General features: G+C 42.0%; 1 protein-coding gene and 1 pseudogene across 1 annotated transcript; one reads left to right on the top strand and one right to left on the bottom strand.

Annotated features, from left to right (window-relative positions):
- The window catches only part of LOC101444420 (threonylcarbamoyl-AMP synthase-like), a 257,591-nt pseudogene that overhangs the window by 99,875 nt on the left and 130,001 nt on the right, over positions 1 to 27,715 (top strand).
- On the bottom strand, positions 14,684 to 18,629 carry IL6 (interleukin 6). The gene is made up of 5 exons (XM_058296890.2): positions 18,544 to 18,629; positions 18,191 to 18,381; positions 17,052 to 17,165; positions 16,212 to 16,355; positions 14,684 to 14,943 (listed from the first exon to the last, which is right to left on the bottom strand). The coding sequence occupies exons 1-5, from the start codon at positions 18,560 to 18,562 to the stop codon at positions 14,770 to 14,772; spliced, it is 642 nt and encodes a 213-aa protein (XP_058152873.1). The 5' UTR covers positions 18,563 to 18,629; the 3' UTR covers positions 14,684 to 14,769.

Raw genomic sequence — 27,715 nt, forward strand, 5'->3', positions numbered from 1 at the left:
TATTAGAATTTTTTTATTTTCAAAAGTTGGCAGCAAATTAAAATATTTTGAAACTCTTTGTAGCCGAACAAAACCCAGCTGCAGGTGGACTGAGTTGCCAGCTAACCATTCATCACACTGCACAGAGATCACTGCGTGCAACTGAAGGTTCTCAGCTGCTTAGGGTCATTAAGGAGAAAAATAAGACTTTAATTTTTTTCCCTTATTTCTCCCTCCCCCCCCCCACCCCATTTTCTGCCCTCTGTGTCCATTTGCTATATATTCTTCTGTGTCTGTTGTATTCTCAATCGGGGCTGGGGGGATCCTCCTGGGACCTTCTGGAGTGGGAGAGAGGTGATCATTCTCTTGCTCCACCTCAGCTCTCTAGTTCGTTGTGTCTCATATTGTCTCTTCTCTGTGTCTCTTTTTTGTTGCATCATCTTGCTGAGTCAGCTCTCCACTCCTGGGTGGGCTGCTCTCCTGTGTGGGGCTGCACTCCTTGTGTAGGGGGAACTCCTTGCGCAGGGGGTGCACCCTTGTGTGGGACAACACTCCTTGTTGCCAGGAGGCCCTGGGTATTGAACCCTGGACCTCCCATATGGTAGGCGGAAGCTATATCAGTTGAGCCATGTCTGCTTCCCAAGGCTTTAAGTTTTAGAAAGATTTTCAACAAGAGATGAAATAAAGTTTTTCTGTTCAACCCTAACCTTGGCAGAAAATTTAGTTCATAGAGCACCATCATGCTGATCACTCTGGTGTTTGGATTGTGTGTATCCTGTTTCTAAACGGCTTTATTTTGTTTTTAAAAGGGAATGGGAGGGAGCAGATGTGGCTCAAGAGGTTGAGCTCCTGCTTCCCACATGGGAGGTCCTGGATTTGGTCCTTGGTGCCTCCTAGAAACAAGAAGACAAACAACAAGCAAACAAATGGAAAAACCAACTCAGGGGAGCCGATGTGGCTCAGTGGTTGAGTGCCAGTTTCCCATATATGAGGTCCACGGTTCAATTCCCAGACCCCGGTACCTCAAAAAAAGAAAAAGGAATGGGAATTTCAGGGTTATGATGGCAGCTTTAATATGCCTATCTAATTTTGCTTCCTCCCAAAAATCTTACCAGTTCTACAGTGAAAGGACTTAAAAATAGTTGTAGACATAGACCCACGAGGACAAGAAGAACAAGAAAAGAGAAAACAACCACATTTTGGAAGTTGGATAAGAGATAGATGAGTGGTATCTGAATTAGGCCACTCAAGATGGTGGAACCATGGGTGGGTAGCAGGGAAAGTTAATAGGACACATTTATTTTTAATTTTAAAGAATTTTATTAAAGTATATCATTCATACATGAACTTACAATAAGGGTTAAGTAAAAATTATGAACTTGGAAAACAAACGTGCATATCATCATACAGGGCTTCCATACACCACCCTACCACTGGCACCTTTCATTGTCATGAAACGTTTGTTACAAACTATGAAAGAGCATCATCAAAATATTACTACTAACTATAGCTCATTTTTTACATTTGGTGTATTTTTTCCCCTAACCACCAGATTATTAAGCCCCTGTATTAATATTATATATTTGTTTTAGGTCCTGAGAGAATATTCTCATATTTGTCCCGTTAACCACAGTCCATCTTCCACTCCTGGATTCCCTGTGTTATACAGTCCCATGCCTTGTGCAATCCATTCAAAGTCTACACTCATTGAATCTCATTTTCATTACAGAATTGCACTGTCATTGCCTCAGTTTAAAATGTTTTCGTTGCTCCAAAAGGAAAAATCCTATATCCCTTATTGTTGTCCCTTAGAATTGATATGTCTTCTTTGCCATTGCTGCAAAAATATTACACTTATTATTAGTAACTATCACACATAAGTTACATTAATTGTAACTTCCCTGTGTTTCACCATATTCTTAGTACTTTGTAAAGGAAGAACATTCTTATGATTGATTTTTTTTTTTTTTTTTTAAGGTACTGGGAGTTGAACCCAGGACCTTGTACATGGGATGCAGGCACTCAAACCACTGAGCTACACCCATTCCCATTATGATTAATTCTTGATGTACATAGGCAGTAACTGACAGCACCAGGGTGCCTGGGATCTCAGAATGAGTTGGTGGAGGAGGAATGGGCCAGATCTATTTGAAAAGCTAGAGTCCATCACACTCTATGCTGTCGGGCAGTGTCCTGCACCTACCTCAGCTGGAATTTGGACATTAATATCTGTAGGGATAAAGGAAGGGTTTGTGGAAGGAAGGATCTATTTTGCTGATTCCTTGCCAATCCATACATGTTCCTGTATTGTGTGCAGTGTCTCTCGGAAGATGTATAAGAAGCTGGCAAACGTGGATGCCTCTGGATGGGGGGAATTCATGGCTTGGGGCCCTATGTGAGGAAAATTCTTATCTTTACCCTCTTGTGCCTTAAATTTTCTACTATGTCCATTTAGTTTTTTTTGTTTTTGTTTTTTTGTTTTTCTTCTTCAGTATTTCTGTGTTAATTGAAAAACTCTCTATTACAGGAAATATGATGAAGCATCAGTATGTATTTGTAAACCGAAAACTTGATTGAACTCAGTTGTCAGGAGTCTGAACTAAATTGTGAGCACTGATGAATTTGATTATAATCTAAAGTCAAAAAAACAATACAGACTTGACACCAAAAGCATTTTCTATAAAAGGAAAAAATGGATAAATTGGACCATATCAAAATGAAAACCTCTGTTCTATGAAAGCCCATGTAAAGGGGATAGGGAAGAAACACTTCCAAACCACACAAATGATAAAGACCAGTATCCAGAATGTATAAAGAATCCTTAAAACTCAGTAAAACAAAAACAAAAATAAAACAAAACCCCAAAACAACCCAACAATTTAATTACAAAATAGGCAAAAGATATGAACAGATACCTCACTGTCTGCAAAGAAGCAAATGAAAAGATATTCAAAATCATCACCCACTAGAGAAGTGCAAATGAAAACCATAACAAGACATCATCAGTACATACTTATCAGGATGGCTAAAATTTAAAAAAAATGTTTAAAAGTGAAAACACCAAATGCTAGTAAGAATGTAGAGAAACTGATGATCACTCATACATTGCTGATAAGGATGCAGAATGGCACAGCCACTCTGGAAAACAGTCTCACAGTTCCAATTCTCATAACCCAGTGATTACCATCCAGGGCATTTATCCCAGGCAAAAAAAAACTTACATTCATGCAAAAATCTTTGCATGATTGTTTGCAGCAGTCTATTTGTAATAGCCCAGACTGGAAATAGCCCAAGTGTCTAACAAGTGAAGATTAAATAAACTGTGGTATATGCATACCATGGTATACTACTCAGCATAAAAAGGAATGAATTACTGATAATACAACAATTTGAATGAATCTCCAGGGAATTATGCTGAATGGAAAAAGCAAAAGGTTACATATTTTCTTTTTTAAATGACAAAATTTTAGAACTGGAGAACAGACTGGTGAAGGATGGGGTGAGAGGTTTGTTAGGAGGTGGATGGGCTTATACAAGAGTGGCCTCAGGGATCCTGGTGGTGATGGGACAGTTCTCTGTCTTGACTGTATTGATGTCAATATCCTGGTTGTGATATTATGCTTGAGTTTGTGTTGGAGAAACTGGAGAAAGGGCGTATGGGTTCTCTATTATTTCTTACAACTGGGTGTGAACCTATGATTATCTCAAAATACAAAGTTTAATTGTAAAAATTAGCGCTGATAAGCATCGTGGCAAACTGAGTTCTTAGCAGTCCCCTCATCTATAGGAGAGTGCTCTCTTCACTCGGACAAGAACTTGAATACTGCTGGACCTCCCAATAACATCACACTAGCAGTTCTTGCAGGCCCTTTCTAGTCATCAAAATACTTGAAAAAGTCAGATTGGCTGACAGCAAAATGGAATTCTGCTGACTTTTGCTTTGGTTCAAAGTAATCTCTGCTCTGGTGGTACTTACAGTCTAGTCGGGAAGACCAGTGGAAGCAATCACCCAAAGCATAAGTGCTATAAATGAGAATATCTGGAAGTATGGGGGGAGTCAGGGAGGGCTTCCTTGAAGAAATGAAGATTGAGTTGAGATAAGAAGGGTGAGTAGGGGAACAGATTTGGCTCAATTGATAGAGCGTCTGCCTACTACATGGGAGGTCCAGGGTTCAAAACTCAGGGTCTCCTGACCTGTGTGGTGAGCTGGCCCATGTACAGTGCTGCCGCACGCAAGGAGTGCTGTGCCACACAGGGGTGTCCCCCGCGTAGGGGAGCCCCATGTGCAAAGAGTGCGCACCATAAGGAGAGCCGCCCCATGTGAAGGAAGTGCAGCCTGCCCAAGAGTTGCGCCTCACATATAGAGAACTGATGCAGCAAGCCGTGCTGCTGACAAGAATACAATTGGACACAGAGGAGCACACAGCAAATGGACACAGAGAGCAGACAACTGGGGGGGGGGGGGCGGGGAGATGAAGGGACAGAAATAAATAAATAATAAATCTTTAAAAAAAAAAAAAAGGGTGAGTAGGTGAATGGGGAGTAAGAAAAACAGAATGTGCAAAGGGCCTGGGATAGGAATAAGCATAACACATAGGAATATGTTAAAGAAGAACCGTGTGTCTGGTACATTCGAGCAGAGAGGTGGGGAATGGCAGGAGGCAAGGCCCAGAGGTAGGCAGGGGCCACATCATTCATGGTGTATAAGAGCATTTGCTACTTTTCAAAAAATGAATAAAGTAAAATGCTTTCTTCTAGCTCTAAAGTAATGTATGCAAAAAAACAGATAACAGAATTAGCATCCATTATGTGACCAGAGGTAAACTTTCAATGAGTATTTGCTGAGCAAATGAATTAAATAGAGAAAATACATCCTCCCAACCCTGTTTCTCAGACATAACCAAGATGATGACTTGGCGTATAGCCTTTTAAACCCTTTTCTTCCCAAATGTATAGGAACATACAAATTTTAAACAAAAATGGCATCATTCAATGCATACAATTTTTCAATTTGCTTTATTTTACTTACTCTTGTTTTGGGCATCTGACCAAGTGTAAATATACAGAGTTATTTCATTCTTTAATGGCTGCACTGGATTTCATTGTGTAGATGGACTGCAATTTATTTATTTAATTTTTTAAAGAAGATTTTTAAAAAAAATTTCTTTCTCTTTCCTCCCTCCCTCACCGTTGTCTGCTCCCTGTGTCCATTCACTGTGTGTTCTTCTGTGTCTGCTTGCATTCTTGTCATCAGCACTAGGAATCTGTGTGTCTTTTTGTTGTGTCATCTTGCTGTGTCAGCTCCCTGTGTGTGTGGCACCATTCCTGGGCAGGCTTTTTTTGTGTGGGGCGGCTCTCTTATGGGGCGTACTCTTGTGCTTGGGGCTCCCCTACATGGGGGAGACCTCTGTGTGGCACTGCACTCCTTGCGAGCATCAGCACTGCGCATGTGCCAGCTCACCACATAGATCAGGAGGCCCTGGGTTTGAACCCTGGACCTCCCATATGGTAGGTGGATGCTCTATCAGTTGAGCCAAATCCACTTCCCTGCAATTTATTTAATTTTCCCCCTAATTGGTAGGCATTTTTTTTGCTAGTGAATGTTCTTTTTTATATATCTTTGCAAATGTATATAAATATTATTGGAGAGTAATTTCATAGCAATAGATTTGTCAGTCAAATGGTATACCAGTTTTAAATATTGATAGCTACTGCCAAATTGTCCTTTAAGAAGGTTATACTGAGGCAGGATAGAATAGGGACCTAAGGAGAAAGCGGACAAAAAATCTAATAAGCCACACAAACAGAAACTGAGACAATGACCTGCTGATTCGCATCAGCCTGCTGACTCACACAAGCAAGTTTGGAAGGGGCAACTTACAAGGACATACCCAAGGGCTGCCTTATCAGAAGGCAGCTAGCAACACTGTTACAGGGCTGGAAACAGGGAAGGCACAGGAGGGGCTCCACCCCCACCTCCCACTCCCTTTCAGGTTACCTCCTGTCTAGTGGACAGTGACCTGAGGCCAATAACCACTGGCCAATATGTACTGCAGGGCTCATGGACAGCAGCCAGAAGCCAATCGCGACCGGACACCAACCCCCACACTGCTAAGCAAATCAAACCACCCAATAGACTTCCCTTGCTTGGTCTTAAATATGCTGATCAGCACAGATTCTGGAGTCCTATACCCTCATAAAACAGGGGACCCCAGGACAGAACTTCATGTTTTTCTCCCTTGAGAATGCCAGGCTTCGTCCCTGAAGGTGTCCTTTCTTCCTCTTGCTTTACACCCCAATAAATTCTCTACTTAATTAATTTGTGGCTTATCCTTGAATTCTTTCTTGGATGAAGCCAAGAACCTAGATACTGACTCTGATAACAATACCATGGTTTATTTTTTTATGAAAAAATGCCAAATAGTTAAGGGAGTAGATGTGGCTCGAGCAGTTAAGGGCTTGCTTCTCACATGGGGAGCCAAAGTGAGGCTCAGTGGTTGAGCCCTGGCTTCCCACATACAATGTCCAGGGTTTGATTTCTGGCCACAGAACCTTAACAAAAAAAAAGAATGGATGTTGAATTTTATCAGATGTCTTTTTGGAATCCATTAAGATGATCATATGATATTTCTTTAATCTACTAATGCAAAGAATTTTATTGATAGGTTTCTTAGTATTTCATGATCTTTGCATTCCTGGAATAAATATGGCCTGTTCATAATATATTATTATTTTTACTAATCTGCTAAATTCATTTTGCTAAGGTTCAATATTTATTCTTAAGTGAAAATACTTTGTAATTTTCTATCAAGTTTGTTAAAAAATATTCTAGTCTCCTTAATTTTCTGTTGTTGGAAACAAGTTAAGTAACTTAGGAACTAACATTTCTTACAGTTTTAATAAAAGAACCTGGCTTTATGACCATTTAACTTGAGTTTTTAGAGACATGTATCTTTTAGTCTTTTCTAATTAATTAATGGTTATTGAGCCATTTCTTGTTTTCCTTTGAGTCAATTTTGGTAATATGTAATTTCCTAAAATAGAATCCATTTTATCAATAAAAATACTTTTGGCCTGAAGTTGTACATGACATTTTTAAAATATATAATTTAAAAATCTTTGAAGCTGGGGTGATACCCACTTTTTAATACTAATTGGTGTTGTGTATTTTGTTTCTTGCTCAGTCTCACCAGAGATTTATTTACTAATTTATTGGTCTTTTATGGAACTAACTCTTGGAATTATCAGTTCTATGGTTGTAGAGTTTTTTGCTTGTTTGTTTCTTTTGAGTGGTTACATTTATGGTTTTGGAAAAATAATTTTTTCTATTTTGCATTTCTTTTGTTTTTCTAGCTTTTTAAGTTGGATGTTTGGTTTTGATATTTCCTTAGATTTAGGTTTTAAGATTATGAATATTTATCTGAGAATGCTTCTGAAACTTTCACACTGCTAAATGTAGTAGTCAGACTGTTTCCTGCTAGACCTTTTTAGCAGCATCCGGCACAGCAGACCCACTCCTTCCTCTTTGAAGTATTTTCTTTTCTTGTCTTCCAGGCATTATTGTGTGTGTGTGTTTTTTTTTTTTTTTTCTATTAGTAGTCACAAAGTTTTATAGTAGAATATCAGTAAATCCACTCTAATCCATATTTTATTCCATTCTATGATCTCTGGGATGGTGATGTCCACTCCACCTCTACATTGAGACGGGGCTTAGATTCCACGTGGATGATGGATCCAATTCTCCTGCTTGCAGTTGTAGGCACTCTCGGTTCCCTGGTGCAACATTGGGTTTTAATCCTGCCTCATGGCTGCTACATTTCAATCTCCTTTGCTGGTTCTCTTCTCCTGCAAAAGCCTCCATATGTATACATTTCTTTATCTTTTAAAAAAGAGCATAGGCATTCCTAACTTGTCCTGAACAATAACATTATTATAACTTTTAACATTAAGAATGAACAATTTTACTTTAAGTGACAAGAAAGTCATTTGGATAGAGTTTTAAGGTGATGGGGTGGCATTTTCTCTGAAAGAAACTTCTTAGTCCTATGGCAGGAAATGAGGTAACCTTGGAACTAAGTGAAAAAGAGACATCCTTGTTGCTTTAAGACAAAGTCAGCCAGATTCTAGCTCTGTGACTTACTAGCTGTGGGACCTGGGTCTGAGGTCCAGCTCACCACTTACAGATTGTGTGTGACCTTGGGAAAGTTATTGAGCTGCTTCTTATTTAGCAATGGTTAATTTGTGTGTTACACAAATATAGCAATACAGAATAACATCTGAAAATTGATTGTCCAACTATCTAGATTATGAACACTGTTAGATACTCTTTAACTCATTCTACTCCTCTATTGAAAAAATATATATTGTTAATAATAATAAAGATAAAAAATTGATAAAAATAAGCAAGTTGGATTGGTTGATTCACAGAATCACAGGAGCATTTTGTGGTGAGACTGAGGACTGCTAGTCTGAATGCCTCTGAGTGATTCATATGGTCAGACACTAGCATGGTCACTCAAGCTGGGGGATCAGGCTCTTACCAGTGAGGCCTGCTGTGCAGCTGACTTGCTTTCTCTTCAGGGAAAATGAGTTGATATAACTAGAACAGTGTGTGCCATACAGCTAACTTCCAGGAATCACAAGTGCTTGGCTTAGGTTTTTTTTTTAATTAAAGTTTTTGGAACTCAGGTTCTGAGAAGCTTCTTTTGAAAAACAGCTATCAGGTTGCGTGAGTTAAGGTTTTCTGGGTTGTAAGTGACAGAAATAGATTCTGGCTAGCTGAAACAAAAGGGAAATATGTTAGACTGATGCAGGATTATGCCAATCATGTAGGAAATCACCGCCCAACCATACTTGGGAAGGGCTGGAGCAGAGGATTCTGTGGAACCCAAGAGCAGAAGTTTGTGGAACCAGCTGTCAACTGTTATTCAACATTGTATTAGAAGTTATAGTTAGAGCAATTAGACAAGAAAAAAAAAGGCATCCAATAGGAAAAGAGGAAGTAAAGCACTCACTCTTCACAGATGACTTGATCCTATATTTAGAATATTCCAAAATGTCTACAACAAAGCTTCTGTAGCTAATAAATGAATTCAGCAAAGTGGCAGGATACAAGAAAAATATTCCATTTACAATAGCAACAAAAAGACTCAAATACCTAGGAATCAATTTAACCAAAGATGTATAGGACCTATATTCACAAAACTCTAAAACACTGCTAAAATAAATCAAGGAAGATCTAAACAAATGGAAAGACATTCCAGGTTCACGGATTGGAAAACTAAACATCATGAGGATGTCAATCCTACCCAAACTGATTTATAGATTGAATGCAATACAAATAAAATTTCCAACAGCCTTCTTCACAGAAATGGAAATGACAATTACCACATTTATTTGGAAGGGACAGGGCACCTGAATAGTCAAAAACATCCTAAAAAAGAAGAGCTACCTGGGAGGACACTCACTGCCTGACCTTGAAACATATTACAGAGGTACAGTGGTCAAAACAGCATGGTACTGGCATAAAGATAGATACATTGATCAGTGGAATAGAATTGAGAGTCCAGAAATAAACCCTCATTTCTATAGCCAACTTATTACCAAGTCCACATTACTAGTCCACAACAGTCTCTTCAACAAATAGTGCTGGAAGAACTGGATATCTATAACCAAAACAATGAAAGAAGATGCCTATCTCACTCTCTATACAATAATAACTCAAAATGGATCAAAGATCTACAAATATAATCCAGGACCATAAAACTATTAAAAGAAGGAAAACATCTTCAAGATCTTGTGGTAGATGGTGGTTTCTTGGATTTTATAGCCAAAGCATGAAAAACAAAATAAAAAAATAGATAAATGGGACCTCCTCCAAATTAAACTCTTTTGTACTTCAAAGGACTTTGTCAAAAGGGTGAAAAGGCAGCTGACTCAATGGAAGAAAGAGATGCTACAACTCAGCAGTAAAAAGAGGCATGAGGCAGCGGACTTGGCCCAGTGGTTAGGGCGTCCATCTGCCACATGGGAGGTCTGCGGTTCAAATCCCGGGCCTCCTTGACCCGTGTGGAGCTGGCCCATGCACGGTGCTGATGCGCGCAAGGAGTGCCGTGCCACTCAGGGGTGTCCCCCGCGTAGGGGAGCACCATGGGCAAGGAGTACGCCCCGTAAGGAGAGCCGCCCAGCGCGAAAGGAAGTGCAGCCTGCCCAGGAATGGTGCCACACACACGGAGAGCTGATACAACAAGATGATGCAACAAAAAGAATCACAGATTCCTGTGTTGATGACAACAACAGAAGCGGACAAAGAAGACGCAGCAAATAGACACAGAGAACAGACATCCAGGGTGGGAGGGGAGGGGAGAGAAATAAATAAATCTTAAAAATAAATAAATAAATAAAAAGACAAATGACCAAATTAAAAAATGGGCAAAAATCTTGAATAGACATTTGCCCAAAGAAGAAGTACAAATGGCAAAAAGTACATGAAAAACTGTACAACATCACTAGCGATTAGGGAAACACAAATCAAAGCTGCAATGAGATTTTTATATCTATTATAATGGCCACTATTAAAAAACCCAGGTATAGGCCCTTAAGATAATTTGCATCTTTAAAAATCTGCTGATCCCAAGTATAGGAGTCTCTTAATTAATTGATTTTTTTCTTTTTTTTTCACATGGGGGAATGCCTCTTCAGTGTCTTAGCGTACACTCTCAGTTCCTGAGATTGTTACCATAGTAGAAAATGTAGAAGGTGTTTAAAGCCACTAAGCCAGTCACTACTTGCATGAAGGATTTTCAACTTTTAAAAATTAAAAAAAAAAAATTTCATGTATTATTAAAACTTTCTCTTTAATTGTGAGAAAATGTGCCCTTAGTATCTTCAAATATTAAAGGCCTGGGAAAGATCATCTGGGAACCCACACAATTTCTGCATAATTCAGTTACCAATTTTATTTGAATTAGTTCTCATTAAAGAAGCGTGTTATGTCAAAACAGGTTGTATATCCCACTTCTGGGGCCATTCCCGCCCACAGCACTTGATGCTCTAAAGTGGGGGTTCTTAACAAGGGGTCTGTGAGCTTGAATTGAAATTCAAAAAAATATTTTCGTGGGTATGCGTTGGTGCAGGTGTGATATACTTATTAAATAATACACAGTATATTGTAGACTTAGTAAGGGGCCCGTGGTTTTCATCTGCTGGCAAAGGGGACCGTGGTACCCGAAAAAGGATGAGAACCCCTGCTCTGATGGAAAGATCCTGGCGAGGCCCTTCAGAATGCCTTCTTGGGGAAACGTGTGCTGTGCAGGTACTTGGCTTCCTCACATCTGGTCCAAACACCACAGTCTCTGGACCACGTGCTTCGTGTGATTGTAGACTGACATGGTTGGGTTCTTGTTTCACTGATGATGTTGTTTTTCTTTTTCCTTCAAAGTTTCGTCCTTGTTGTTTTCAGTCAATTTTGAGAGAGGGGAGTAGAGTAAAATATTACTTCACTGTTTTTATCCAGAAGTCCCCTAGGCACCGTCGTCTTAAAGGAAAATGACCTAAAATTTAGTTTTGGTCCTAGAGAGGATGAACTGGGGACTTCTGAGGAAAGAGCAAAAGCCACGATGGTAGAGCATTTTGGGAAATAGCAGGGGCCATGGCTATTGACCTAATTTATTTAAAATCTTGATTTTGGATCTGTTTAGAGTATTCCCTTGTTCTCTACTTGAATCATCAGAGACACCTGGGAATTTGTGAAAAAATAAAGGGAAGGGAAGGGCTGGGAAGGGAAGGGAAAGGATGGGAAGGAAAAAGCAGATTCCTGGGTACCAGAGTACCAGAAATGCTGGCTTGGGAAAAAAAGGGGAAAGGAAACTAGAGTATGATTGTGAAGGAGCACTTCACATATAAAGGTGCAACCTCATACTCCCATTTCTAGATCTGTTACTTATCTTAGAGATGTAAAAAATCCTGTAACCCCTGCAACCCCTTATCTGCAGCAGCCCAACCACTATCTCATTAAACTGAATCAATTCCTTTAAGCCTACAAATAAATCATTGCTCCCATAATGATGGGTACTTAGCATATGACAGTGCTGTGCCTTTGAATTGTTTTCTCTAGACCTTGCCTGTCTTATTCCCCCTGGTATCCCCCCTGTCCCCGCCCCCCACCTTTGCAGATGCTTAGAGAATATTTGAATAAATGAATGAATGGAATACCCTCAAAACAAAATCCTCCATCCAGCCCTCCTTCTTTCTTCCTCTAAGCCTATACTCTGTCCTCCAGAGTTCCTGAAACTTGCTCACCTTTCAGCACATGCCATTGAATCTAGCTCCTATCATCTTTCACTGGGAGTTGCCATTGCCCTATCTTCTCTTGCCATTGCCGCCATCATAACTTAGGGCATTGTCATCTCTCCTCTGGACCTCTGCATTATTCTCCCAGCATCCTTTTCCAGTCCTTTCCCACCCATCCTCCACACTATAGCTTGAGTGATCTTATTAAAATGTAAATCTCACATATCATTCCACTACTTAAAACCCACCCGTGCCTTCTCAACACATGTGAAATATGTTCTGAAATTAAAAAACCACATATGTGTGTGTATATATATTTGTATTTGTTTCATTCTTTTATTTTTTTCAGGAACGGGGGCTGGGGATTGAACCCAGGACCTTGTATGTGGGAAGCTGTTGCTCAACCACTGAGCCATATTGGCTCTCCTGAGTTGTTTTTTTCATTTGTTTTGCTTGTTGTTTTTTTTTTAGGAAGCACCTTTTTTTTTTTTAATTGATTTTGTAAAAATATTACATTAAAAAAATATGAGGTCCCATTCAACCCTACCACCCCCACCCCACCACTCCCCCCCCAGCAACCCTCACTCCCATCATCATGACACATCCATTGCACCTGGTAAGTACATCTCTGGGCATCTCTGCACCCCATGGTCAATGGTCCACATCATGAGAGGCACCTTTTTTTCATTTGTTTTGTCACTCCTGAACTTGGGACCTCCCACGTGGAAAGCAAGCACTCAACTACTTGAGCCACATCTTTTCCCTCCTAGATTTGTTTATTAAGAGATAGTTCTAGGACAAGTAAAGCCATTTATATTGGCTTCCCAATTTTTTAAAATTTTGAAATAACTATTCCAAAATAAAACAACAACAGGAAAAGGCAGCTCAACAAGCAAGTTATGGAAGTATTATTCCTAAAAAGTTCTGTCCTGGTGCTTTCATCTTATCTAATTCCAACCACTAACTCAGTTGTTCCTCTAGTGTTCAGAAAGATACACAGATGAACACAGATGAGTTAAATGACACAGTCAAGGTCTCATTAATGAAAAGATTTAAAAAAATATTTTTAATATGGCTTCTGATGCTGTCCATGAGCCATTCCCTCTGCACTCCATCTCAACCACCCTCCTTCTTCTTCTCTATGCACTGGACATACTGTACCTTTTCCAGTCTCTCCGCTATCAGATGCTATTTCTTTATTTAGATCTCAGCATGTGCTGTTTGTTCCCTCTACCTGGAAAGCTCTTCCTGCGTATTATGGCCCAGCTAACTCCTACACTTTTACACGTGTTTGTGTGGTCTCAAAGGCATTTGCTTGTATCTTTACGTTTATATGTCTTGGGACATTCTCCAACATCTTTCCTTCTCTGGGAGGCAGTGAGCCCTAAAGGTTAAGAACAGGGGACCTGGAGGAAGGTAGTACTGGGTTTCAGATCTGGCCCCATGTATAACTTCCCTACTAGGTGACTTAGCAGATCATGTACTCTTCCATATATGTAAAAGAGTCTGTAAGTGCCAAGATTAAATATGATAGATATTGCACTTAGCTTGGTGTCTGGCATGTGGCAGCTTTTCCAACTCTATTTTTTTTTTTCCATTAAAAATTTTTTTATTGTCATTTATTCATACATGAACATAAATAATAAGTATATAGTGAAAGTTATGAACTTACAAAACAAACATGTATAACATCATACAGGGCTTCCATACATCAACCCCCACCACCACCTTACTTTTGTTGTGAAATGTTACAAACTGTGAAAGAATATGGTCAAAGTATTACTACTAACTGTAGCCCATATCTTACATTTGGTGCATTTTCTCCCAGCCCACCTGATTATTAACCCTCTGTATTAGTATTATATGTTTGTTATAGTTCATGAGACAACATTCCATTTGTTCTGTTAACCACAGTCCATCTTCTAACACAAGGATTCCCTGTGTTATAAAGTCCCATGCTTAGTATAAACCACTCGTAGTTGTTCAACTCTATATTCCTCTGGATGATTATAATTTTTTTGTTTCGGTGGTGGTGGCAACTTATTTATATTGAGCTTCATAAAACACACAAGCTTGGTTGCTGGTTTTTAAAAGGCTTTTTAATGGTATAAAAACAATTTGAAAATTATATAAATATAAATTTTTTTTAAAAAAAGATGTATAAGTTAACAATTTCTTTGAGGTAAGCCTATGCATTATAAGAAATGATTTGGCTCAAACAAGATATGGCCAGCACAGCCATTTTATATTAATATTTCAAAACTAATACATAAAATATTTCAAGTGGCATCTCATTTTTTTATAAAAATATAAATATCTAGCCCTTATATAAATTAATTTCACATAGTTAAATATCAATAAATTAAAAATAATTAAAATAGTGTCCTAATGCTCATACTTTTAGTTCTTCATAGAGAACAACATAAATTATGTGCCCAACGGACAGGTTTCTGACCAGAAGAAGGAATGCCCACGAATTACTCTAATCTTCGAATTACTCTAATCTTCGGCTGCATAATTCCGAAGAGCCCTCAGGCTGTTCTCCAAGAATTTCCTGAGGTCTTGCAGGATGAGGTGAATTGTTGTGTTCTTCAGCCAGTCGCTCTGCGGCTGCTCAGTCAGCTGGATGGCATTTGCAGTTGGGTCAAGGGTTACTTTATCTGGATTCTTTATCTGAAAAGAGAGCAAAAAGGATCATTTAAACATCGAAGACATCCCTTGCTGTGGATGGATGCTCTAAGCTGTGGGGAAGCTGTTTCATGTTGGGGTGAATGAGATGGATGGGGCCACCTGTCCTAACTCGCCTAGATGGAAGGAGGTGCTTCTCCATGGAGCCCAGCAACCTGCATAAGCCCCTTTCATAGGGACTGAGCTGTGAGCGCCCTTTGCTGCGCCCTTTAGGCCATAAGCATCTGGAAGGCAGCAACGGTATCTTATCTTGTAGTCTTTTCTGAAACCATGCCTGGCTATAGCTGGAATTCAAGAGATGTTGGTTGACTGAACTGTAGGGAGAACCTATAGTTCAAGGCATGTGGTGGAGTATTTAGTAGCCTTGAATACTTTTCTCTGGTTTCCCTTCCTTCCACCCTCTAGCATCTGTTGGGAGTCCCCTCAGAGCCAGGGAACTGTGAACTCAGATCCGGTGGTGTAAAGATGGCAGGGAAACCCCTCCCCACAGGCCCACCGAACACAGGGCCAAATAACTTGTTGGAGGCCTTCCACCTGCAAGTGTGTTCCCGGAGGGGCAGTATCACCTCTGATCTTGTTAGAAAGGTGACTTACAGGCTTCAAGCAGACTAGAATCAGATTCTGCTTAGAACCATATCCCCAGGGGATTCACATGCACTCGAAAGAGTGAGAAGCCCTGCTTTAGAGCAAAAGGCTCTAAATGGGGGTGGGGGTTGGGGTGGGGTGGGGCTGGATTGGTTCATTCACACTTCATGCAGTCAACTAGCCATTATTTGGCATTTGAATAGCTAGCTACCTCCTCTACCATCCTTCACCTTTGGGCCATTTCTCTGCAATAACTCTTCTGGTAATAAGTAGGGAAAATGAGTAGAAACTACCAGAATGACAGAGAATGTCACTTGGCAAAAATTAATATTAAAATACTCTTTATGCTCTCTGTATTTTGTTACTATGGACCACTGAGTATGGTCTGATGTGTCTTCTTCTGCTTCAGATACCTATTATTTTAGTTCTTAAGTTATTAGATATTGACGTTAAAATCCATCTTATTTAATGTAGTCTTAAATAGAGTATTGGATGCCCTTTGTAGAATGGAGAAAACAAAAGTTTTAGCTATATCAGGAGTATTTCCTGGCTCCTTCTATTTCCAGGTAGCTATCTTTTTTGACTTGGCATTGCACCCCCAGATTCTCTAGGCTGCCTCCTTCCAGCCGCTCTTCCACCACATCAAGTGATGTCTCCTCACCACTCACCTTTTGCTTTAGGATCTGGATCAGGGCATTGGTACCCATCTGCACCTCTTCAAACTTTCCCTTATGACCCTCAAAATTATTCAGGTACTCTAGGAACAGCTGAAACTTCAAAAGGCCAGTGATGATTCTCGTCATGCAAGTTTCCTGAGAGGAAAGATGGTGAAAAAATTGGTTATTGCAAGGAAGATATAATTGGTATAAAATTGGTATAATTTCGCCATTTCTCCTTCTATCCTTCTAAGGCACTGCAAATACTCCTTAGGCATCATGTTTTCCCACACAGGACAGCATCAGCTGCCCCATTTACAATATCTGGACAATCAGTGCAGCACTTAATCAATTTTACTCAAAACCCAACAGATACTAAAGTGGGGCCACAGGGCTCTTCTCTTCTCTTGATGCCCTTCCCTCTGGCTGTGCTCCTGCCCTTGCCAGTGTTGGGCTGGAACCTCCTTTTAGGGAATAACGGGAAGCCAGTGCAGGCCATCTCTCGGTTTGGAAGACGGGTGTAGAAAATGACCTTGGCAGGGAGGGAGGGCAGACAGGGAGCCTTCCCAGACAGCCCAAGAGGAGAAAGGTCACCCAACTAGTCAAACATGCTGGGGTTTCACTCTAACATTCCAGAGATGTGAAAATCCCAACACAGAGGGGCTGTTTCTACCTGTGCCCGTCCTCAGGTAAGCTGCATTTTAAAAAGCTTTAAATTGTCTTCCTCAAGAAATATATATATACATGGTACCTAACATCTAGCCCTTTCTTTGTTGCCTTCATAAAGGACCTTGCAAGAGGGAGAATTTTTGCCTGCAGAACAGCTGAAAGTGAAAATGTGATGAGTTGTACCTGATTGAACCCAACATGGAAGCATCCGTCTTTTTCTGTCATTGTTGGGAGGTTCAGATTGTTTTCTGCTAGTGCCTCTGGTGTTTTTCCACACTTGCCATATTTCTCACATATCTGAAAAGGAATACCAGAATGCTTATCATACAAGTGCCCCTAAGGCAAACGCCACTAGAGGGCCAATTCAAGTTCTACCACAGCTAGGAAGTTCTCTAAGAAAAATGAGGTCACACCCTGTTAGCATCCTAGCAAACAAGGTACAGTAGAGCTGGGCACACTTGGGTTCAACACCTGTGACTTCAGGTTTGTTATTTAGCCTGAGTCTGTCTCAGTTTCCTTCTGTCTAAATTAGGGAAAATTAAACCTATCCTTTTACAAGTATGTTGCAAGGATTAGGCATAATATCCATAGAAAATGCTGAGTATATAGTAGGTACTTAATAAATGATAGAAATTTTTATGAAAATGGGTGAGTATAATTGGAGACAGCTGGGAGGACCTGTGAGCGCCTCTAGTCCAGCTGTAGAATTTTACAGAGAGGGCCCAGAGCTGGTAGATGTGCCCAAGATCTCAAAGCTGGGAACTAGTGTCCAGACTCCCAATCCCCTTTCCTCTATTTTTTTCTTTGCTACCAAGCTGAGTCAAATATATTACATTTAAAGCTTGGGGCCTCTTTAACCTACTTATGATTTTGTCTGGAATGACTTTGGGAAATCCTAACCACTAAACCTGCAAAACCTAAAAGTACTGCACCTGCCCTGAGAAGCTGAGCATTCATTTCAGGTGGTATTTTTCTAATCCTCCCAAATTCCAAGGGACTGAAAGAAGGCAGACCGACCTTATTTTTGGTTAGGGAAAAGAGAGCCTTGAGAAACAATGCTTCTCAGTTTGTGCCAAGTGTGGAGCTGCCAGGGCATGGATTCCAGCTCGGTCTTGTATTTTCCAGGAAGGAAAGTTAACAGAGGAGCAGATCAGCGGCAGAGGAGAAATACAGAAGACAGTCTACCCCCTTTGGCCTCAAATCTCAACTGCCCCAGCACCCAGCAAAGACTTCCCAATGCAGGAGCCCCTGTCTGCACCCAGGAGGAAGGAGAGTGAGTGCCCCCCACGGGCCGTCCTTAAGCACCAGTCAAGGCTACCCACCTCCTTTCTCAGTTCAGAGATTTTGCTGAGGATGAACATAATGAGTTCTTCAGGTTTGTGTGGAGAGGTGAGTGCTGGTCTATTTGGGGTGGCATCATCTTTGGGATCTTCTCCCCGGAGAGCTGGGGTAGGGAAAGCAGTAGCCATCACCAGGAGCAGCCCAAGGTGGAAGGCGACTGGGCAGAGAGCGCCTGTGTGGAGGGAAGGCGAGCCGCGAGTGAGCCGGCGCCCGGTGGGGGGAGCTGTGCTGCGGGCTGCTGGCGGCCTGCCAGCCCTCCCCGCCGGCTGCTCCACACACTCGCTCACACACAGGCGCTCCGCAGCGGTCAGGGCTTGGGGTTTCCTTCACTTACTTGTGGAGAGGGAGTTCATAGCTCAGGTCCTGGAGGGCAGATGGAGCTCTCGTTCCTGGTGGGCTCAAGAGCAGAATGAACCGCAGACATCCCCAGTCTCATATTTATTGGGGCACGAGAACCTAATATTGAGACTCATGGGAAAATCCCACATTTGATAAATCTTTGTTGGAGGGTGGGGGGTGGGGCCAGAGCGGGTGGGGCTGATTGGAAACCTTATTAAGATTGTGCAACGTGACTTGACGTCCTTTAGCATCACAGGAATCGCAACTGGGGGGGCGCGGTGGGGAAAGTGCTGCTTAGGTCATTGTTGAGGCTAGCCCTAGAAGCAGGATCTCTCTTCCTTTACTTTTTCTTTTACTTTTTGTTTTTTTAGTGATTCTGCACTTTGGCATCTTTTGGAGAAAAAAAGTAAAGCTTAAGTCATGCACAGATAATTACAAGAAAAAAAGCTACAGCTGACTATGATTAAAAAAAACCCTTCAATTACTCAATTAATAGGGTAGGATTCAGTATTGCAGTTTATTTGTATTTGAAAACAACCAAGATCTGACTTGAGCTTCTCAGACCACACTACACAGCCTGCCAGCCTGGGGTTCCAAATAAGCTAATATTACCAGTAATGTGCTATAGTTTTCTTTTTTTCCTGGCTCTCACTGTGACCAGTTGCAGAACTCTCTGGCATCCCTCAGATCTGACGCGCATATTTCTAGGAGTCTCCAGGTGCATACTTGAATGCTGGCATCTGCCAATTTCTTCCTCACTTGCTTCAGCAGACTTGGGTTGGGTCCCCTACATCTCTGCTCCCTCCAGGGCCTAGTGGTTCCTTGGGGCTGCTCCCTGTGGAGATTTGAGCTCCGTGCCAAGGGGTCTTTCTTGTGCCACCATCATCACTGCCCCCTGGGCCCCTTCACCACTGCCCGCAACCCTGTGATCACGCTCCCGCTGCGGAGCCCAGGAGGTGGCTTGACGGTGCTGGGTCAGCTGGGAACCTCTGAGCTGAAATGGGAAGAGTGTTACCTCTAACAGGGATGTCAAAGGAGGAGCTTGTGGCAACCTCTGGAGTTTGTGGTCACAGCTCCCTCTCCCTGCATGACTTGATTTGAATCTAAAGGTGGCTGAGAAGAAATCTACTAACTTGGATACCACTCTAAGCTCCAATCACACGCCCGCTGAATGCCTGAGGCTTTGCTTTCGGGTCACCCTTTTGCAGTACTCCCTTTGCCCTTAGGATGATGTCTCTTGCAGGCAGGTCCTTGATCTCATGCAAATAGACTGTGGACAAGGCCTGCAGGACCACTGCTCTCAGGCATGCAGACTGACACTGAGACTCTTGCATTGCACCAATAAATTTATTTACAAAACACAGTGTTAACATCACAATAGGTTTCTTCTCTTCGGGTAGGGGGTCTCTTCAGGATTGCTAAAACAACCACTTCTGCTAGGCATGACATTTAAAATATGAATTGATTTACAAAAGTCTTGTTTTGTGCACAACACTGTAGGAGGCGCCTGTTGGGGAATGTGAGGTCATCCGTTCTTTTACTGACAGTCTAAACAGAGAAGCAGTGGTAGGTCCTCTGGTGCTAACTGGGCTTTTACTTTGAAAATGAAATTGGAGGAGGATGGCTGGGTGGTTTCGCTTTTAGTGCTCCTTGATCTTGAGCAACTCCGACACTCCAAAACTGAGTTCTCTCTTATGTGCTGAATGAAAACCCCCTCTCCCAGCACCCCCGCATTGTGCTATGATAGGCCTCTGTGGATTTCCTCAAATATCTAATTAAAAAAATATATATATAATTCAGTAAATTTCAAATACTTCAATATTGTGGCTGAACAACATCCAGCTTTATCTTTTCAGTTAACAATGTTTTAAAAATAGAAACTACATTTACATGATCAAAAGATTCAAATAGGACATCAGGGCATGGAGAAAGTCTCCCTTGCTTCCCAGTTCATTTCCCCAGAGGCAGCACCTAACCCACAGTATCTCAATTAAATCCTCCATTACCCTAATCTGGTTTTTCTCAGCTACCCAGGTCCTCACCTCTGTATTTACAGTATTGGCTTATGTATGGATGGACACACACACACACACACACACATTTCCAATTGTCTGGGTGTATCTGTGCAGTTCTATATGGTAGGGCATAAGTAGGTCACAGGCTTTGAGTCTTGCAGCCTGGTTCAAAGTCAAGCTCTGCCACTTGCTAGCTGTGTGACTTTGGCTAAGTTACCTCAAGGATCTGTGCGCTGGTTTATTCATCTGTGAAACTGGGATAATAATAGTTCCCTCCTTAAAGTGTCGTTGTGAAGACTGAATAAGATGAGATATGAAAGATCCATGGTACATAGTAATCACCCAATAAATGTTAGCTTCCTTTAGTTCCCAGTCTCTGTCAACTCACTCGGTATCTTGCCCATGAAGGAACTATAAGCCACTGATCAGCGGGTCTCTCAATCATTTTCAACATGTTTTGTTGAAAATAACTTATGGCACAAAGTGAAAAGCAAAAAAGAAAATGTAACTTCTCTTCTTTTTTCGAGAACACAAAGATCTCTAGACCAGGTCCCTCAATTTAGATCACTGGCAGAGCTTATGTCTTGCTCCTAGACTTTCTCCAGTGTCTTCTGCTGAGTGTTTTTATGTCAGAAGTCAGCAGCCTTTCCTGTGCATGGCATTGCCATTATTCAAATTCCTGAGCATGGCTCTCAGGTTATTCCTGTTCAAGGGCATCAAGGTCAGGGATTTGGGGGCTGAATCCCTGACCTCATGTCTCTGGCAGCCAGGAGAAGGACGGTTGTGTGTGTGTGGGACCGTATGTGTGTGGGAGGCTGGGCGACACTGCCCTCTAACATGGGTCTTTCTTAGCCTCAAAGCCCTGGGTTGCTATTTGCTTGTGGGAGAAATGGGTTCTCCCTAATCTTGAAGCCGTAATTCCACCATTAAGCCTTCTTTCCTTTGGATCTCAGTGGGTTCCACTTGGAGAGTGGATCCTTCATATTTTAATGTGCATAGATGACCAGGAAAGGCTATGTTGTAGACTTTATTAATTCGACTAAATTACCAGTTAGTACCATCACTGATCTGAAATGACTTCCAGCTGAGAGGAAGAAGAGCAGGATAAATGATAATACATGGGGAAGGAGAAGCAAAGCCAAAGCAGCTTTGCTTTCTTTACCACCTTAATCTGAGGCTCGTGGGTCCTGGCTGACTCTCAGAATTATTGCCATGACTGCTTCCCTGCAGGCTGGTGGAGTCCAGCTCAGAGGGTCTCAATGTTTTCAAGATGAAGAAGAAAAACTAACTTCTCTTTGGTACTTAAGCTCTAAGGAGGAAAGGTGCTCTACATCTCACAAGTTAATTGTGGTGTTGTGCCTTATGTCTGCATTTTGGGATTTGGGATTGGGTGGGTCTTTGATTTAATAGGAGGGAGTATCCCAAGAAAAAAAAGGGAGGTCACTTGGTACTAGGGAACTTGCAGATGCTGTCAGAATGTAGTTTCACTTGTCACTGTGTCTTAGGAAGCTTGCAAATTGAAACTGTGGAGGATTTAACGGCTCCTTCCAGGAATGAGCCTCTCTGTGCAGATACCAGGCCTGCAAGGCTCTGCTTTAGGGAAAGTGGTGTATTGCCTGGAGAAAGAACACGAGGGAACTGTGGTGTGCCTGTTGGAAAGGGCAGGCTGATCTCGGAGGGCAGCCAGGCCCAGAGGCCAAATCTCCCGACAGTTACCAGCCTGGCCCATCTGGCGCTGGCTCTCCTAACCTCTGATGCTGCCTTAGCTGTCCTATTGTGGCTCTGGGCCACTTCTTAGTCTGGCCTCAGCTTTTCTGAGGAGGGCAGGGTGTTCTGAGACTAGGCCTAGCTCTCTGTAGGCCAGAAAGGTGACACATATGCCCTGCTGTGTTTCTGATTCAAGACTGGGCAAAGAGGTCCTCCCATGCTGCCATCCTAATTCTGCTATATGCTGAATTATCATCCCCCTACTGAAGTGGGAAATCCCAGGCATCTTAGGAGGGAAGTGGCCTCTTCTGAGACAACAGTGAAGACTCCCCCTACCTTGGACCCTACCCTTATTCCCGGAACTGTGGCCCCTTTCTCCAGGCCTGGAAGGGTACCACAATCTCAAGATGTTAATAAGCCAGCTTCTCTGACCTGGATGCTGATGAAATTAACTTGCTGATTCCAAAGGAGCCTGGTTTTCTCTGTACCCCAGGGTTAGGGAGGTCCCCGAGGCTGAATTTCAGTACTTTGTCTCTTATGCATCTGTGGGGCAGGCCTTCTATGTGGGCAGCTGCTGGTTCTGCTTCCAGTTAGGAAATCTCAATTTGTCAGCTAGAAGCAATAAGTTAATTTACTCTCACAAGAGTCATTTGAACCATCTTTGGTTTCTCCAAAGGTCTCAGTTCTCTAGAGTTCAGTGTCATAGGCAGAAACTTAACATGCAAAAACATTGGCTGATTCCTTCTACTCTTTTCCCTCAAAATTAAGGTACTAAGAACCCATTTACAGGCATCACATGTAATGGTAAGACCAGGGGATTCTGCTGGCTTGGTTGTGACATATGTCACCTCCCTTCCCTGCCCTTTTGGCCACTTATTTGTTAAAAAAAGAGTGTTTTAGTCCTCTGAACTTAGCCTTGTGTGTGTTTTTCTTTGCAGGCTGGATCCATGAAGGGAGGGAAGATCTCTCTAGTCTTTTTGATGGACTAATTCCCATGAAATGCTTTGGACTGTTGAGAGCTCTGTAATTCTGAGATATCGAGGTTCATTTTTCCTAAAGAAGGGTCTACCTTGATTGATTGAAAAATGTTATGGAAGAATCTAGATCCAGGTAAGAAGGCCAAAGAATCATAGGTGATTTCTTCAAGCTATTAAATTCTGTGTTTTATGTCCCTGGGCATGTGTGTGGGTGTGTGTGGCACGGAGCAGAGGCCTTGACCCACAGACCTACCATGGATATGGCCACAACAGGTGCTGCCCTCTCTGTGTAAGGACAGCCCTAAATGCTGGGCCCCCATGAAGCCTGGGCTGGTTGGCTGCTGGTCTTTGGTCTGCCCGGCTCATTGCTCCTGTGCTGCTGGGTCTCCACAGTGGTCTGTGTCTGAGCAGCAGGATTGTCCCCCCCACCCCAGGGCTGTATGGGGTGACTGCGCTATATCCCCCATCCTTCGGTGCTTCTTTCCTGGAGGAGAGGTGATGGGGGAAGGAAGAAAGGCATGGCCTGATATACCAGTCAGCTTGGCACATGATCAGGATGTGTAAAAACCCTTTCCTCTACCCTGAGATTTGGAATGGTGTTTTGAGGGTACACAATGAGGCTTTTCCTGGGAGGTTTGTTTGGGGGCTTGCCACCTAAGCTATTGCTACTGACTGCCTGGGATCCTCCCATTCTCTTTGGACAGCCTACAAAGAGGCCTTCCTTTGTACTTCCTTTCTCTAAGTGGTCTATTCACCGTGGTCTCAGGGAAGCTATTGAAGACACTAGACGTGTAGTCTGGGGCAAGTCAGGTGTCAGTGGGAGATTTGGGTGCTGGGCTATTTTGGTCTCGTGTCATATGGCTGCTCTGCTGAGCAGACTTGTAAAAAGCCTCCTTCTTGGTTGAAGGATTCAGAAGGCCCTTGGGGCTTTACATTGCCAGCAAAAAATTTGGCTGAATGTAGGGTTTCCCTGAATTAGGTTTGTCTTTTCCCTGCATTGTTGAATCCTTAGTTTCTTGTATTTTACAAGTGTAGCTCTTGGCAGATATGAGCGCTGAGACGATGACTAACTCATGGATTTTGATCATGGTACTCTCCTGTCTCAGGGCTCCCCCATCTCAGGGCTCCCCCATCTCAGGGCTCCCCCATCTCAGGACTCCCCCATCTCAGGACTCCTCCATCTCAGGGCCCCCCCATCTCAGGGCTTCCCCCATCTCAGGGCTCCCCCATCTCAAGGCTCCCACATCTCAGGGCTCCATTTCCTCCTTAGTAACATGAGATGGGTAGAGAGATGCTCTCTAAATTCCCTCCTAAATGGAACATTTTTAAATTCTGTGATTCCGTGGATCTTTATTAGCTATGCTGGAGTAGTCTGGTGCCTACTCTTGATGGAACGAGGGGAACTAGGAGACTCTATATTAAGAAATAGTTTTTAAAAGTCCAAAAGTTTGATGCCACCTCCTAATTCATACCCAAAGAGCTATTTGTAGACCTGTTGTGGCTGGTTAAGGTGCCACCAAGTTTGATGCACCGAGGATCTTGGTGCCCTTGAGGCAGGCCAAACTGGTTCAGAAGATGCAAGAACCCAGACACATCAATGCAATGAGGGAGCAGATTTCTTGGTGATTGTATAAGCAGAAACAGATCAATATTCACAATTAAAAATTAGGTGATGTTCATTATAGGAAATGGATAAAAACGGAGATAAACTAAAAAGAAAAAAACACTTTTACAAATAATCTTATCATCTGGAGGTAATCTTTGTTGTCATTATGGTATAATCATTCTAGTCATTTTTCTATTCCGCTGTATATATATACACATGTATTGGAAATAGGAAAAGACCATATCTAGTGTTTTATAATCTGCCCTTCAATTTTATATTGTTTTTTTGGTATAACATTCTGCGTGATTCTCTGAGTAGTGTTGATGTAAATAATGGTTATGGGTCTGCCAGTCAGAGTTCAGAAGGAAAACATCAAGTGAGGTTTATAGGTGAATCCTACATATACTTTATAAGGTACAGAGAAAGAGTTCACATGTTTTTTTTTTCTTTCTATTAGTTGTAGTTTTACAGAGAAACCATGCAGAAAACACAGAGTTCTCATAAACCCCCAGTTATTAACACCTTGTATTAGTGTGGCACATTTATTGTAATCAATGAAAAAATATTAGTATAATTGTACTGTTAAGTGTGGTCTTTGGTTTATGTTAGGATTATCTGTTTGTGTTTCACAGTCCTATGTCTTTTTTAAAAAAATGTTTACTCTAGTAGCATATAAACAGCCTAATATTTCCCCTTTAGTCACATTCAAATATATAATTTAGTACTATTAATTACATTCATAGTGTTTTATTTTTTAAAAGGAATGTGACCATTGTATTTGAGATTTATTTATTTATTTATTTATTTCTCTCCCCCCCCGCCCGCCCCGGTTGTCTGTTCTCTGTGTCTATTTGCTGCATCTTCTTCTTTGTCCGCTTCTGTTGTTGTCAGCAGTATGAAAATCTGTGTTTTCTTTTTGTAGCGTCATCTTGTTGTGTCAGCTCTCCATGTGTGCGGCACCAATCCTGGGCAAGCTGAGCTTTCTTTCGTGCTGGGCGGCTCTCCTTATGGGGCACACTCCTTGCATGTGGGGCTCCCCTACATGGAGGACACCCCTGCATGGTATGGCACTCCTTGCACGCATCAGTACTGCACATGGGCCAGCTCCACACAGGTCAAGGAGGCCCGGGGTTTGAACCGTGGACCTCCCATGTGGTAGACAGATGCCCTAACCACTGGGCCAAGTCCGCTTCCCTACATTCATAGTATTGTACTACCATCACCACCATCTGTTACCAAAACCTTTCCATCACCCCATATAGAAACTGTACAATTTAAGCATTAAGGAGTTCATATCTTAATACAGATAAGGTGCATATAAAAAAAATAACAGGTTTTCCCTGGGGGTTAATTTATTACTTGTTCATGGAGTAATGGAATCTCTGAATCAATAAGATGTGTCGATTGTTTGATATCATGTTAATGAAATTTGAAGTTTGACTGAACTGGCTTTTCAGCTGGTTCTGGGAAGTTGACACAGCTAAGCACTGGTCAGAACTCCGAGTGACTGTCAGTAGCTCATTGCTCCTCGATGGTGGCGGGGCAGGGGATCAGTCATTGGATATGGCATCCTATCTCCCTGTATCTCACCTGCCTCATTTCCTCTAGTATTTTGAAATTCCTTACTGGGGGCTATTTACCAAGCCGAAAAATCCCCATGTGCATCTTGATAAGAACTTTGCAGTGTGACATTTCTCTCCACCTGCAGTTCTGGTTGTATCTCCGAGGGAACCTCACACCTGGTGTGACTGTGTTGTTTGTGCAGGAGAAATGGCAGTTCCTATGGGAACTGAAGCTAGATCCACAGCAAAGCAGATACCTTACTTTGAGGGTGGTCAGGGGAGGTGTTTGGTGAGAGGTGGATAGCCATCATCTCCCCTGGTGCTGGAACCCTGTCTGAGATGTGGGAATGGGCAACTCCTGGGCTATTTCAGCACTTTTTGACCTCTAGATATCTTTAAAACCATAATCCTAAACATTTGGGATAGTTGGATGTGCTGTGTACCAGAAGGTCTTCTGGCCCTTGGATTCCGTAACCATGTTTTCTTATTTGTTTGTTTTTTTCCCTATAAGACATTAGAGTAATTGGAATAATTAAGCAGATATTTGTTGCATGTGGGTGCTGGGCTAGATACTTTACACACATTCATTCCTTTAAACTTCCCTCTGTGGAGGTGGCTATTATTACCTTCACTTTGTGGATGAGCAAGTGGAAGCTCAGAGAGGTTCAGTTGATTTGCCTCAGATCATGCAGGCTCCTGGAATTGTGAAGAAGCTTGTGGGGCTTGAGCAAAAGGTGGTGTTTAGGAGGAGAGTTAAAATGTAATGGATAGGTTAGTGTAGGATTGCCAGACAAAATATAGGATGCCACATAAATTTGAATTTCAGATAAACAGTATGTAATTTTTTAGTTTAAGTACTTACAATAACAAAATGTTCCCTGTTTATTCAAATTTAAATTTAACTGAGCATTTTGTATTTTTATTTATTAAATCTAGCTACTTAGTTAGGTGGGGCTAGATTATGGGGAAGGAAGTTTTGCTGAAAGCAGGATGGAAGTGAAGGGAATAGGGAGCCAAGGAAGATGGTTTGAGCAGAACAGTGACTTGAAATAGTTAATCTGAGAGAACAGGAAGAAGCCCTGGGAGGACTGGAGTCAGGGAGGTGGGCTTGGAGGCTGTTGCAGCCATTTGGCATATGACCAAGGGGGGGCCCAGGCAGGGAGTTATTGGAGCTGATGGGCACAGGCACAAGAGAGCTAACTGTGCATCTCTCTTTCCAACTTTGCACCACTGACTCCTGTTGGTAGCTTGAAATCGGACATGCTGGGAGTAGTATACCATGGAAGTTGGTAAATGTTTC

This window comes from Dasypus novemcinctus, chromosome 5 (genome assembly GCF_030445035.2).
Source record: "Dasypus novemcinctus isolate mDasNov1 chromosome 5, mDasNov1.1.hap2, whole genome shotgun sequence".
Lineage (NCBI taxonomy): Eukaryota > Metazoa > Chordata > Mammalia > Cingulata > Dasypodidae > Dasypus > Dasypus novemcinctus.